At 40.2% G+C, this 14,985-nt stretch overlaps 1 protein-coding gene across 4 annotated transcripts in view; it reads left to right on the top strand.

The window, feature by feature from the left end:
* eml4 (EMAP like 4) overlaps window positions 1–14,477 on the top strand; it is a 106,892-nt gene extending 92,415 nt beyond the window's left edge. For all 4 annotated transcript variants that reach the window (XM_088609942.1, XM_088609941.1, XM_088609943.1 and 1 more), the window contains 4 exons: window positions 2,902–2,989; window positions 4,178–4,276; window positions 8,110–8,240; window positions 8,821–14,477. In XM_088609942.1, the coding sequence (XP_088466068.1) occupies window positions 2,902–2,989; window positions 4,178–4,276; window positions 8,110–8,240; window positions 8,821–9,288 (786 nt within the window). In that variant the 3' untranslated portion in view covers window positions 9,289–14,477. The remainder of the gene's footprint in view (window positions 1–2,901; window positions 2,990–4,177; window positions 4,277–8,109; window positions 8,241–8,820) is intronic.
* The last annotated feature ends 508 nt before the right edge of the window (window positions 14,478–14,985 follow it).

The raw sequence follows: 14,985 nt of genomic DNA, 5'->3' as shown, positions 1-14,985 counted from the left end.
GTAGAACACAGCTTTACAGTCTATGACACCTCTGAGTGGTAAAGTAATTCTCTTGTCCGTCTGTAGAGAAGGATATAATCTTGATCCCTTAATATAATGGCTTTTGTTAAATAATGAAAATTGTTAACTATCTGGCATATTGATGAATGCTAAAGTTATTCTTCAACCGTGTGTACAGGTTGTACAGTATGTGCTGTAGAAGGATGTATATTTGTCTGGGAAATGGAAGGAACATGGTTTACTTTGGGATGAATATGAAGGCGCTTGAATCTGAGTGGCTATTGCCCTCTCTTCTCTGGACATTCAGATGAGCTCCAGTGCTGGGAATGTCAGAGCAGTGGTCTACTGTCCACCTTGCTGTCCCCCAGGCTGAACATTCGATGCATTGTCACCAAACTGCTTCCTCTATACTGTGGTAGAACAGTGACAATTTTTGTACTAATTGAGGAAATGTACACTTACATATGATATATACAGGTACTTCATTTATTGAATGTAAATGGTTATACAGTTGGGCAGAACCGTGGTGCAGTAGTTAACATTCCTTGTCTGGGAATCCTGTGAGGAAATTGCATGTTCTCCCAATGTTTGCATTGCTTTCCTCCTGATGCTCTGGTATCTTCCCACAGTCTGAAGATTTACTGGTAGGTTAATTGGCTTCTGGGAAAATTGCACCTCGTGCAAGTGTGTGTGTATTTGTGGTGTCCCATCCAGGGTGTATCCTGCCCTGTGCCAGTTGCTTGCCAGCTCACCCATAACCCTGTTTTGAATAAAGAGGTTAGAAAATGGATGGATGGATGGATGGATTATACAGTTAAATAAATGTAGATAGTTATATATAGTTTTCAATCTTTTTCAGGGTACATTTGCTGTAGTTATAGATTTTATCACACATTTACTACAAAGGATTATTTTACTTTGGAAAACACCTTTCTGGTGTGTCAAAGAAAGACTTCTTTGTGCTCAGATATTGAAGAAAGTTGAAAAGTATAAAACATTAAGATTAAAATGCGTTAAAACAAAGTCAGATAAAAACTGAGATAAGGCTCTGCCTAAAAGTTTTCAAATTGTCTGAATCAGAAAATTGTTAAAATAGTTTTCCATTGAATATGCTGCTTGGCTATTATTAAGAGAAATTGTGGCTTTTTTATGTTATATTATCTTGAGGAATGGCAAACTTTTGGGCTCTTGGGTTTAGAGAGGAATTTTTTTTATTTGTTCTGTCGTCTGTTTCAAAAGTCTTTTTTAATGAAAAGGGGTTTTCTTGCAGTATACTGTATGAGGAACCTGGTCAGCTGATCTAGTCTAACTACTGATTCCAGTCATTGAAGATCTTAGAATGTAATTTGAAAAGCAGTTAAGACAGTTTAGACTATTAAAAATAGTTTTACAAGCCAGCAAGAGAAACAATAAAACACATAAATAGTTTTTATTATGGCTAATATTTTCAGACAACATCTTTTATGAAAAATAGTGGGAATGCTGGCTGTACTTTTTCTAATAGCGGTCTATAGATTTTCTTTATAGCTCCTGTACAGTAGGTTCAGTTGTCATATTTAATCTAAAATGAGAGATCACAATGGTTTTACATCCTTTCAAGATTGAATCACCAGTTGTACTTTAGCCCAGCTTGCTGTTAGAAACCTTGAACCTGTATGCTGCAATGAGGACAGTGCTCACCCTTCTCCCAAGCACTCACAGTTGAGCTATTCACCATTTTATGCGACTCCCAAAGTAGATGATCAGAAAGCAACATTTAGAGGAACCGTAGAGCTCCTACAGGCAGCACTTCAAACTCAGATGTGACTGGTAAGTGGTAGGCCTTACTCTAAGTCAGGGATACCCTAGCTAACTCAAACCCATCTACCTCCAGAGGCATTTGAAGAATAATCACACCCTGGGGTGTAACTGTTTGAGAGGCTAGTGTGGACTCATCCTTTGCAAATTGAGACTCTTTACTGATTGAGCCTCTGAAGTTGTTGTTTTTTTTTATTGGCTAATTGTGTAGCAATGCCAAAAGCTAAAGAAGAATGAGGTATACCTTATGGTTTTCTGTTTTTTAAATGAAATCTATAGTTCAAGGATTTAGAATCAGATGTATATGGATAAAATAGATGCATTTCCATGATGCATTATATTTACAAATAGACATGCACAGTGTTTTAGGGGTCAGATGGTGAGGTTTTTCAAAAGCATTCTGTTCTTTGCTCCCCACCACCAGGATAATTGCCACCCATTAGAATAACCGCGAAGGCATTCTTCAAATTCAGCTCTTGAGGTGTAAAACTGTGATGGTAACCTTTTATGTATTTATGTGCATTAGACTGAAACAGCTTTTTGCCAAATGCTTTTTGTTTGCTTCTCAAGGAATGTCCAACAGCTGCAAAATGTCTGGCAAAATTTAATAAGGGCTTGGCAGGAGGTCACAGACATTTTTGTGTGTATATGTTTTGGCCAGGAGCCGGCAGACTCCAAGGAAATTAAGAAGTGCCAAGAGATACACATACTGATTCCCTTTCTTAACCCTGCACCGGGTGAGGATCAAGAGTCTGTGAGATGTACCTGAGGGAGCAGGGTCGAAAAATACATTAGCAAATGTTTGTCTGCGTAGGTAAAAATCTGGTAGCGGTAATTCATACTAAAGCAGCTCAGACACATTTTACTTCTAAAGAAAATGTGTAATTGACCACATTTGGGTGAACCCTTTGATTTTGGCTCAAGAACAAGTTGCGGGGAGCTATACATTTTTGTTCACAGGACTATTCTCACTTGCCTGTCTAATTGCTACATTCTCGCGGTCTTACAATACATCCTTTTAGTAGATAATATTAATCAGTTAACTGTTGCAGATGTTGTAACAGACCAACAGAAGATACATTTCTCTTTTTTCTTCCTCTCCAGGGACATTCCAGCTACATCACACATCTTGACTGGTCTCCCGATAACAAGTTCATCATGTCCAACTCGGGCGACTACGAAATCCTTTACTGTGAGTAAATCCAGCTGAAGAAACCAGGCCCATCGGCTGGATGTTTAGCACAAAGCGAGGCTGAAGTGTTCTGTGTTTTGTGCCTTGCTTACAAGCTGTGGCAGTGCTCAGAAGCTACTGGGCTGGCTGTCTCCTCAGTGCGTGTGCTCTGGCATATTGTATCCTCTGTCAGGTTTGTATTTGACACACATGGGCATGGTCTCTGCTCATAGTCTTGCCCAACTGCACGGGATACATAGTTTATATGCTTCTCGTTTTGAATTTATAGGTGACAGCATGAGGTAATGGCCATGCCTTTAATACCTCTGGTGCAGCACTCACCCACTCTTAGTACCTGAAGCCATTTCACACTCCCCTTTCTCCGGTGTTATTTGTTTTTCCAACTCCTTGAATCAACATTGTCTCCTGGTAAGGGAAAAGCTTTTCCAGGTCTGCACTGGATCGTTTCCAACAGGATCAGAAAATCTCCCTTCCCTAATGAGCTGAATCAGTAATTGAAACTCTGTGACTGTTTGGACTCCGCTTAAGTGGGATAGATCTACATTCTAACCCTGAAACATTTTGCTGATGTACTATCACAGAGGTTCCTTACTATGTCTGCTGGGCCTTCAAAAACTTAAATTCAAAACATAATTTATTCAACACATATATCATCATCACTGCATTTCTTTTGGTAATTGGTAATTTGGTAATTTTTCTTCCTGTGAATGAAAGTCCCTCTCCTCTCACCCCTCTGATGAAATCTGTGGGAAATAAGAGATTTTTAAAACCTTACTGCTGAAGAGCCACCTGCTGTGCATCTCAGTGGTAGACTCTAGTTGTTGGCTTGGGAGTTAGGTTAACAGTTTATACTGTACTTCTGGGAATGGCATGGTTTTTCATCATCCCCAGGATTTGTAGTAAACCAGATGTCTTTGTTTCAGGAAAATATTATTTTCTCTTTGGGCCTACGTACCAGTAAATAACTTACATGTAATGATTTTATTGGTCTTCATCTATCCTCATGCATGAATTTTGAGTCCAGTGCATATTAGTCCAGGGCATACGGTATGTAATACAGGTCTGAATGATGAGTTCCACAAATCTAGAAATAACCTTTTTTTGTCTCATTCAGAATTTAACTAATTAGGTCACTTGAGAACAAATTGACCTCCTGTTCCTGTTCTCCTGTGCCTTTTTCTCCCTCAGGGGACATTCCAGGTGGCTGCAAACTGATCCGGAATCGCTCAGAGTGCAAGGACATTGACTGGGCCACCTACACCTGCGTACTGGGCTTCCACGTGTTTGGTGAGCATCACCGTTCGCTCTTAGGCTTTTTTTGTGCTCTCTTCACTTTGCCTTTGATTTCTCTTTATTGTTTTTCTTTTTGATCTTCACTTGTTCCATTGCTTTTTCCCCTTTCACTTCTCCTTTTGTTTACTTCTTTTGTTTTTTCTTTACTTTGTTCCTTTTCTTCAGAGCGTCACTGTTTTTCTTTCCCATTCGAACTGCTGACCTATACAACATGAGCACATTCGGCAGAGTGCAGATAGAGGAGAGTAGGCAGATAATGGTGGTGATTTTCTCTGTTGTTGCTGCTGGTTCTTACACATTGAACTGTGGTTTTCAGACATATCTTGGCTGGTACATCAGATGGAATTGGTTGCGCCAGTCAGTCTGAGGTTCGCTACAGTGTTGAGGCCCCTAGCTCTGGGATATAAAATCCTCTAAGGAAATGTTTTGGGTTTTTTTCCTCCCTCTTCCTCTCCCTCACCCTTAATCTCTAAAGCATGTCATCAGGTATTTGTCTGACACTGGAGAATGACTATTTTCAAACAAGAAATAAAATAAATCCCAGTAAATAGGACCAGACTGATTGACTTTTCGCTTTATGAGGCTGGAAAAACAGTTAACTCTTGACTGCCAGATTCCATACACTAGGCCAAGAAAAGGCTTCAGAAAACCTATTCCTAATGTATAATTCTGAAGCAGTCAGCAGGGAGACTGAAACAGTAAAGATGCTTAATATGAAAATGTGCACCTCTAGACAGTTAATCAGACAAATAAGACACTTCTGAAAGTGATTTTTGACAGCAACGCCCCAGTATTGATGAGCACATTACTGCTTTTGCATCCATATACCCAGTATTTATTCCCTGGTATCATCAGAATAATTATTTTTGGTCTTTGGGGCTCAACCTTCACTTGAAGATAACCTTGGCCTTTACTGGCAGGGACATGAGAGAGCCCCTCTATAAATGTTTTACTGTGTTGTCTGGAACAGTTCCCTTTGTAAAAGACAGCACCCACTACTGATAGCACAGAGAGAAAATGTTCAGACCGAAGATATTAGGAAGCACCTTAGGACCAGTGGACACCCCAGGGCTCTATCCTAGTGAGAAGACTGTCAAGCATGAGCACTTCCCTGCCCAGTGCAGTAAGGTGTCCTACTGACTGAAATTTAATAAGCACCTGCTTCCATGCTAGAAAAACTGTGAAATGTTCTGGAGTAAAAAAAAAGCAAAATTAAAATACTTGTGATATTCAGTCACCTGGTACAAATTAGTTAGAAATGTGATTATCTTGTTAAAATTATTAGGCGATGAGAATGCATGTTATTTTAATTGCTTTACTGAAGGTAACAGCAGCTGTTTGAAGTAATGCACACATTTTGGATAAATGATGCTCGTAAATAAAAGACACTACTCAGAGATCTTAGATATTTCTTAATATTTTTCGCATTGTTTTCTTGTGGGTAGCTTATAGGACCATCTTAAATGCAGCTCCTGGTATGTGGCAGTCTGCTATATATATTACAAATGAGTCAAGGTCATTGCTTGGAACTAAATAACATGGTTCCTACTGTTGAATCCAGCCTCTCTTCATCCTGAAGCAGAATTGCCTCTGCCAGTACATACAGTATTCAGTATTACTAAGACAAGTGAATAATAAACCACATTGCTGTGGTAGGTGGTGCTCTTACCTCTGGACTTTTAGACTAATTTTCTAAAAGCTGTTCAGGGGACACTGAGCTGTAAGAAGGACTACTCTTTGAATGGAATGTTAAACTGAGTTCCTGCCTGCTTTTTCTGTAAAGATACCATGGAAAGATTCAAAAGTGCATGGGTGTTAGCACTGTTATCTTGGGTCAATTCCACTCTAATAATTATAATAATAATTGCTTGCACTTATAGTATATACAGCATACAATATATAGAGCTTTTCTGGACACTCCACTCAAAGCGCTTTACAGGTAATGGGGACTCCCCTCCAACACCACCAATGTGCAGCATTCACCTGGATGATGCGACGGCAGCCATAGTGCGCCAGAACGCTCACCACACATCAGCTATCAGTGGGGAGGATAGCAGAGTAATGAAGCCAATTCATAGATGGGGATTATTAGGAGGCCATGATTGATAAGGGCCAATGGGAAATTTGGTCAGGATGCCGGGGTTACACCCCTACTCTTTTCGAGAAACGTCCTAAGATTTTTAATGACCACAGAGAGTCAGGACCTCGGTTTTACGTCTCACCCGAAGGACGGTGCCTGTTTATAGTATAGTGTCCCCATCACTATACTGGGGCATTAGGACCCACATGGACCGCAGGGTGAGCACCCCCTGATGGCCCCATTAACACCTCTTCCAGCAGCAACCTTAGTTTTTCCCAGGAGGTCTCCCATCCAGGTACTGACCAGGCTCACACCTGCTTAGCTTCAGTGTGTTGCCAGTTGTGAGTTCAGGGTGATATGGCTGCTGGCCATATCTAGTATACTCTAGTATTGCCCACTCGGGCCTTTTGACTTAAGAAATTTCCCATGAATTCAGTTGGTGAAGCAGTTTCTCACATCTCTGCTGGATCTGCAGTGAAGTGAGGCTGCTGGCACATAATGACTGTCAGGTGCTTACCAGGTAGAAGCTGCACTTCAGTTGCATTGGCTGTATTGTGTTGTATGTTTTGAGTTATTGGTTATTGTCATACCTCAAGGTGAAACACTGCTCAATCAGTATATCATTTTCTTCTACATAAGCAGACAAATTATAACTGTAAACTTCAGAATTAATTCTGTGGCTGCCATTATTAGTTACATAATCAATAAAGATTGGTGAGTCCATTCTAGAGATAGTCATGCATGCCTAGGCCATGAACATGCTTCAGAATTGTTTGAAAGTACAAAGCTGAGCTAGCAGAGTTTTTGGAGCAATGTTTTATGGTCAGATGAGACTAAGATAGTCCTTAATCAAATGAATAAATGGGGAAAGACATGAACTACCTCCTCTCTCTAAAGCTGGCTCACTATTGACTCACGCTGTCAGACATACAGCTATAACTCCATCTGCTGGAGAAAAAAACAACACTGCATGTATTTTGAGGAAATGTTTTGAAATAAAACTCCAGGTTTTAAGAAAACAAATCAAACTTCAGCACTCTGTCCCAGAAAGAGAGCTCAGCTCAATAGATTCTTATGATTATTAAATTCTTTTTATTTTTGTCTCAAATGAACAAAATATTTTTAACGATATAATTCGAAATCATGTTCCATTAGTGTGCTGGTAAAAAAAGGCAGATATTGAAAGTAAACTTATTCATCTTTCATATAGGATTAGCATATGTAATAATAATAATAATAATTGCTTACACTTATATAGCGCTTTTCTGGACACTCCACTCAAAGCGCTTTACAGGTAATGGGGACTCCCCTCCACCACCACCAATGTGTAGCATCCACCTGGATGATGCGACGGCAGCCATAGTGCGCCAGAACGCTCACCACACATCAGCTATCAGTGGGGAGGAGAGGAGAGTGATGTAGCCAATTCATAGAGGGGGATTATTAGGAGGCCATGATTGGTAAGGGCCAATTGGAAATTTGGCCAGGACACCGGGGTTACACCCCTACTCTTTTCGAGAAGCGCCCTGGGATTTTTAATGACCACAGAGAGTCAGGACCTCGGTTTGTGAACTTATATGTAATGTTTTAGAGGCTTTGAAGAAGTACCAAGTTATTTTGAAGCATTAAATGAAAATTGTATTTAATTTCATGACAATAAATCTGATAGCCGTAACACTTGTCAATAAGTGCACCAAGACCACTCCAAGCTGTGTCTGCAATCTTTCTCTTTCTTGTCTCTTGGTAGGAGTATGGCCGGAAGGGTCAGATGGCACGGATATCAATGCTCTGGTCCGGTCTCACAACAGGAAGGTGATTGCGCTGGCTGATGACTTCTGCAAAGTGCACCTGTTCCAGTATCCATGCTCCAAACCAAAGGTGAAGCAGGGCTAGTTCATGTTTGCTGCACCCTAAAACTGCCCCACTCTGCGTCTCGTGTATTTTTTATCTTGAAAACTGCCTTGTTTATCTATTGTTGTGTGCATGGAAATAAATCTTCCAGAGCAGTCCAAGGATTCTTTGACAGCAGTAACATCCCAAGAAATGGGTGTAATTGTTGAGTAGCAACCACAGTTAAGTTTTTAAAGGAAGAAAGCAATTTAATTAAACCAGTCTTTGAATTTACTTCTTCTAAATGATATAGTATCTATAAATGTATATTCTGTAGTATGAATAGCATTGTAAGCCTGTATAAAATAATTCTCATGTCCTGCTGTTTGATTAGTATTTTCTACCAATTTGTTGGCAAAATATTGACTTCCTATATCATCTTGTCATGCTGTAATTAGACCTTGTAAAAGATGGTTCCAGGACAGGGAGATGTGCTGGGGGACAGTGGTGTAAGCCAGCGACTGCTGTATTCTCTTCAGCTTTCAAACCGTGTGTGAGCTGCTCATTGTATCTGAGCTGTAAGATGGTGAGACTGATGCGCTGTGGTTGCCTTTCACTCTGTTTCCAGGCCCCAAGCCACAAGTACAGCGCCCACAGCAGTCATGTGACCAATGTGAGCTTCCAGCATAACGACAACCACCTCATCTCCACGGGTGGGAAGGACATGAGCATAATGCAGTGGAGGCTTATCGAGAAGGCCTCTCTGGTGTCTAGTGAGAGCCTGAGCGCGATTGATGGGATGGGCATTCAGCTTCTCAACTCCATGCCGCGCGGAGCAGCACAGGGCTCTGGCCCCCAGGCGGGCACCCCCACGGCCTCCACGCCACCTCTCGTCCCCACTCCCCCCACGGCCACCACCCCTCCTCCCACCCCCACGGAGCCCGACACCCTTAACGGACAGCAGGAGAGCTCCCCCGACACCCCGCCCCCTTCCGACAGCACGCTGAGCCCCGAGGACAGCCTGGAGCCCAGCGAGGAGACCCCCACCCCCAGCGACGAGCAAGCCCCCAGCACTCCCAACTCCCTGCCGTCCTAGAGCTCTGCCTGGTTGCCGAGTTTACATCCTCTGTCCTCGCCTGAGCCCCGTGTTGGGGGCTGCGTGATCTCGCTGCAGCTTCCAGGGGGCCTCGACATTTTTGCTTTTCAGGTTCTTTTATGTTATTTCTTGAGTTGGTTACGTGAGGGCAGGTCAGGGTCAGGGGTAAAGTGAAGTGGAAGCAGACAGGCTGCTGAGAAGATAAAGCCAGTGCTGCTTCTCTTCTAGATGTTTGTTGTTTTTTTTTCAGTGGGGTACAGCACACTTTTTCCAGAGAGAGCAAAGATAATTGTCCAGCAAAAGAGGAAAGGAACGGAGACTTCTCTTCTGCTTTGTGATTTTAGGTCCAGTCATATGGCTAGGGGGTTGTGTACTTGGTGTTTTTAATTACTTGGGATGAAAAAAAATTATATACAGCTGATTGAGCTTTGCAAAGAAGTGAAAAAAAAATCTAATCATGAGAAAAGACACACAGTACACACACACAAACACAAAATATTTTGGTGAAAAATGCAACTTAAGAGTTATTTCAAAGGGTGCAGAAAAAAAACATGGGTTCTGTGACAAATCAAATAATCTGAGACCTTTAGGAATGAAATGTGGTCTCTTTTTCTTGCTTTTGTTTTTTATTTGTTCTCCTGAAAAGCTGACTTTTGATTTTTTTGGTTGTTTTCTTTGGTTAAATTGGGAATTAATTATGCCCTGCTCATTTACAGTATCTACAGCGATAAATACGATTTAAAAAGAACACTTCAGACAGTCCAGGGATTCCTTGACAGCAATAACATCCTTTGATGGGCATTATAGTTGAGTAACAACCATATTGAAGTATTTAATGGAATAGAGCATTGTTCCATTGTAAACAAAGTTAAACTGTCTTTGAATTACCTTTTCTAACATCATACTGGAAAGCTTTAGTGATTTTAGTACAAAAGGCAGAGGGGAGACCAGCGGAAAGCTGCTGTTAATTAAGCAGTATTTGGACTTCAGCATGTATGTTTGAAGGCAAGCTGGCACAGACATAATGACCAGGGCCTCAGTCGTGGCTTTATAAACCATGAACTGGCATTATATAATGAGTACAACCTAAAACTGACATTTTTTATATACATGTATAATTCATGAAAAGGAAATTGGATGACATACATTACAACAACAACATGAATTTGCTGAGGTGATCTTGCCTATGCCAAAAACTCAGCTAATTGGTAGCAATCCTCTGCTCCAGCTGGAATTGTACCCTATAAAATTCTTTATAGCTCCTGGCTTTAAGCTGAGCCCTCAGTGAAAACTCTTGCTGGAGTGCTGATGGAGTTGGTGGTGGAGTGCCGGGGCGTGCCTTGGCCATGGTGAGTCTTGGTCCTGGGTTGTGGTGTTTATTTTCGGTGCACCTTCTGCATCCTGACTGGTGAGGGACCAGACAGCAGTTTTTTTCCACACACTCCACACACTGCCACCCGGTGGTAAGATAAGGTAGAGCAGCACAGGCAAGAAGAGGTCTCCACTGAATCGGATAAGAATATACAGACTGTTAGGTAGTTTGTCATGTTTGATCAGCGGTGTAGGGGTGGAGGGCCACTTTGGGTAATTTTAAATTTTGCAAATGTTGTGATTGTGACTACATTGTGAAATGTTCATCCTCTTTCGTGCTGTTGTTTGCCGAACAACATGCAATAGCTGTGAACGTAACACTCATCGATGTTGTGGGTATGAGTCAATGAAGGTTCCCATGCTCAGAAATTTTCAGAGGTCTTGATTTAATTCTTGTTTGAGATCCTCTGGAATTAAGTCTCTTTTATGTTCTTTTTATCAGCCATGTATCCAATGCTGTTATCTTATCAAAAGACAATGATGTCAAATTTGACTTTTATATGATGCTCCAACCAGCAAATACACATGGAATAAGTGCTTACCCTCATTTTGTATTGATTATTGTTATAAAGACTTCTCAGACAGAACATGCATTTCCTATGATCTTATTTATACTTCAGATATCTAGATTTTTTTCAGTAATTTGCTGCATTTTGTAGGGTTGGTTAGAGATTTTTTTCAGACTGAGTTTCTTTTAAAGTCTTAAGTGTGCAAAGCCAGAGTTTACGCGATTGCGCCATTCCAAAGTGCATCCAAGCTGTCATTCCCTTCCGATAAATCTACTCAGGATCAATAAAATCAGGTATACAGCCATCAAGCAAGGAGGGAACCTCTTACTCTCCAAACAGCTTATTTGCTTATTTTTTCCAAGCATTAGGTGATATTAAATCTACTTGTAAAGGAAATAAAAGGCTTTTCTACATGCCAGCTGGAAGTTGCTATTTTACTGTGGAGGTTATGCAGGGTAAATCTAGTTCAGTAGAGAACTTAATCTTTAAAATTTACTTTCCGGGCCATGTGGTTATAACACTAGAGCCACTGAGAGCACAAACCCTGGCTGGTATATTTTTCTATGGCTAAGTACTAGAATAGGCAAAGACTGGTTGGCCACATGAGTCCAAGAAGTCATTTTTTAAAGTGCCATAATCCTTATTACACATTATGACAAATGTTGTATCTCTTAACAGAATGCATATTCACGTGCAACCTCAGTGTTGTGTAACTGCTGGTGTGGACACAAAGAATGTCTACAGTTTCTCCCAGATCTCCCCCGCAGTGGGAATAAATGCACTTAAAGAGCCAATTCTTGCCTCTGGAAGCATAAAACTAAACCAGCAGGAAAAACCAGGTTCAAGGGTAGACAATGAAATACAGGAGCAGGAATAAGAGCTATATAAATGCTCACTGCAGAGTCCTATTTTTGCTATATTTTCTCATTGCTTCACAAGACTCATATTCTAGAAGTTATAGTTTTTGAAATGAGTATAAAATATTGGTACAGAAAGGGGATATGTATTCACATTATTTGATGATAATTATTATAGAGACTGATGTAGAGGAACCTTGTAGGTGTCCTGTCAGTGTCGTGTGAGTGATCTGATGAAGTAATCAGATGAAGCTGAAAGGTGTTTTGAAGAATGGTCTGAAGCTATAAGATGATGAAACATGACAGTTCAGTATTATAACATATGTGGGATTGGGTACAATGAATATACCCTTGGAAATCTCAAAAATCCTTTTGAACTTCCAGCTGGTCTGAAAAGAAAACTTTTACTTTCCTTGCATTTTAGATCATTACTCAAAAATGTGTTTTTTTTTGTACGGAGGAATGTTAAACGATTTTGCTGTAGTTGTTGGGGTGGTTTGATCATTAGAAAGGGAGGAACAGGTTCTCAGAAAGACATTTTTGGTCAGAAACATAGCAACATTGAGCATTTATCCCTCTCCTTACGGTCACTAGTTGCTACATCAACATAGCTCCTGGAGTTTTGGGGGGGGTTTTTAGTGGCAACAAAATGCATCCTCAATTTCTGAACACAGTGGCTTAAGGTTATTGCTGCAGAATTGCATTGCGCTTGCTTTTGGATCCAAACCTCATTATGCTAGTTTGGTTCAGATGGTATAGTTTGTTAAGGAATGCAAAGTTCCGTGCAGCAGTGACATACATAGTATTTTGGAATAATTTCATAAAACAATATTATTACTAAGACGTGAAAGGCATTACATAAATGACAACATTCATACAAAACACACCCATTTGGTGCATATATTCATCTTGTCTGAATTTCCTCACTTTCTGTTTATGCATTCAGTTGTGGTTAAGTTCTGTATATAATGGTATACCTGTGTGTAAATACCTGTAGCTGATTGTCCATCCATTCTGTTTATAGGGAAAAATAGGGAAAGCAGATCTAATCCAAACTTTGAGTTAAAAGAATGATCACTCCTTTGAACAGACTTAAAAGAACAGAAAGTCCGAAACTCAGCAAGCTGATGAATCCTGAGTGAGGTGCACTTTTTAAGGTGTTTTGGAAATTCTAAGCAGTGCTGTTGACAATGTGCAGTGCCCAGTAGCACTGTCAGTAGAAAAAAAATCAAATATATCTGATCTATCACATTTAACATTACCAGTCATTTTAGCACAATTGTGTATGCAATACCTTTGCAACTAGTGTAGAACTCTACAGCTTGTAGATGTGTAAGATACTGTATATGCACTAAGTGCTGAAGCTCAGATGATATTTAGGAGGGATGTTCCATTTGTCTTAACTAGATGAAACCAGGGTATTCTAACCCTGACTGCCTTGTCTTTCTGAGAGCAGTGTTCTTGTTTGTACTGCATAAGTGACCTTTAACCTGCTTCCTTAGAAACTGCTGCAGTCAGTTAATCGGGGCCTCCAGTCAAATGTGTGAATGTCCCCAAGATTACTGCCTTGCTTTCTAAGAGGAACCGGGGATGCAGCAGAGGTTACAGGGAGAATAACTCCCACTTTTCCACAGTTCTCCCCTTGGTTTGGACGGATGGCCACACTGCAGAAGCCTCAGAAGTCCATAACCTAGGTTAAAGTAGTGGATAGTGACCACGAAGCTTAAACAGTCATTTAATTAAGGATTTCTGGGGTTAGCTTTCAGCCAACCAGTTCATAAACTACAAAAAGACCATGGTACAAATACAGCATAAAGCTGCTCGAATACATAATGCTGTATCATATATGAATATAAGTATTTGGCCAAAGTATACCTGCAGTGTTTGTAACAGGCATTTTGGTGATGTACAGTATCTGTCTGTGGTTTAATTTCTGTCATTTCAAAAGATGAAGGGCTCGTTTTTGTTGCTGCAGTTTCTGAGTCAGGTGGGCTAGTATCCAAAATAAAACACATAATTCCCAAATTGATATAAAATGTCAGCCTTGAATAAATTCCTGTCTAGCTGTGAATGTAGGGTGACTTTCCAGGCAAGAAAGATATAGTGGGGTGTTTGGAAAGAGAGGGTAGGATCTCACTTCTGCTGAAAGACTGGGTTAGAGAGCCTTTAAGCTCATATTTGCAAATGCCTTTCTAGGTTTTGAAATTAGGCATCCTTTGTGTAACTGTTACAGGGCAATGATTACAGAAGTTAATGTGCGGGACAATGTAATTGTTGAAGCTGTTGTGAAATGGAGAAGAATAATGAAAACAAATCATTAATGAGATATAAATGACAAAAAAGGTGTTTCACGTGAAGATGTTTGAGCCATTCTGTCTCTCATGCATTCCTGTCACAAGGGCAGAAAAAAACTGAAGATTTAAAAAAAATAAAAATGAAAAGTGAGTGAAAATTGTCTGTGTGTCATGAATTATGGATGAAGTAACTTCTCATGAGCAAGATGAGTGTAGATTGCTGTGCAATATGCAGTTCATTATACCTTTACTTATGAAGAGAAATTGATAAAAATGTGAGCCTTTCTTTGTGTGGTGATTTTTTCCCTTAAACCTTTAGAGCAATTTCCATCACTTCACTTCACTTCTTGTAATTAATACAGTAGAAATGTTCCTGTCTGGTATAAGTTTCCAATAAGTGCTCTGAGCTGCTGTCCACTTTAACATAGGTTGGAAAACTGGGGAATAGGGAAAGCAGATGTAATACTAACTTTGAGTCATAGCAATACTGTTAAGCACTGTAATCATGGAAGGTTTTGTTTTTGTTTTGTCTTTTAATCACAAATATATATTTGTTGTGGCGTTTTAAAGAAAAGAGTTTGTCTCTTGGGTTGCTTGTCTTATGTAATTGTTATTGTAGAACATAGCTGGATTAGTCTTCAGATATCTTTTTTATTGGGTTTGCAG

Source organism: Lepisosteus platostomus, chromosome 17 (genome assembly GCF_059453375.1).
Source record: "Lepisosteus platostomus isolate fLepPlt1 chromosome 17, fLepPlt1.hap1, whole genome shotgun sequence".
NCBI lineage: Eukaryota > Metazoa > Chordata > Actinopteri > Semionotiformes > Lepisosteidae > Lepisosteus > Lepisosteus platostomus.
This window is presented reverse-complemented; position numbering and strand designations above follow the sequence as displayed.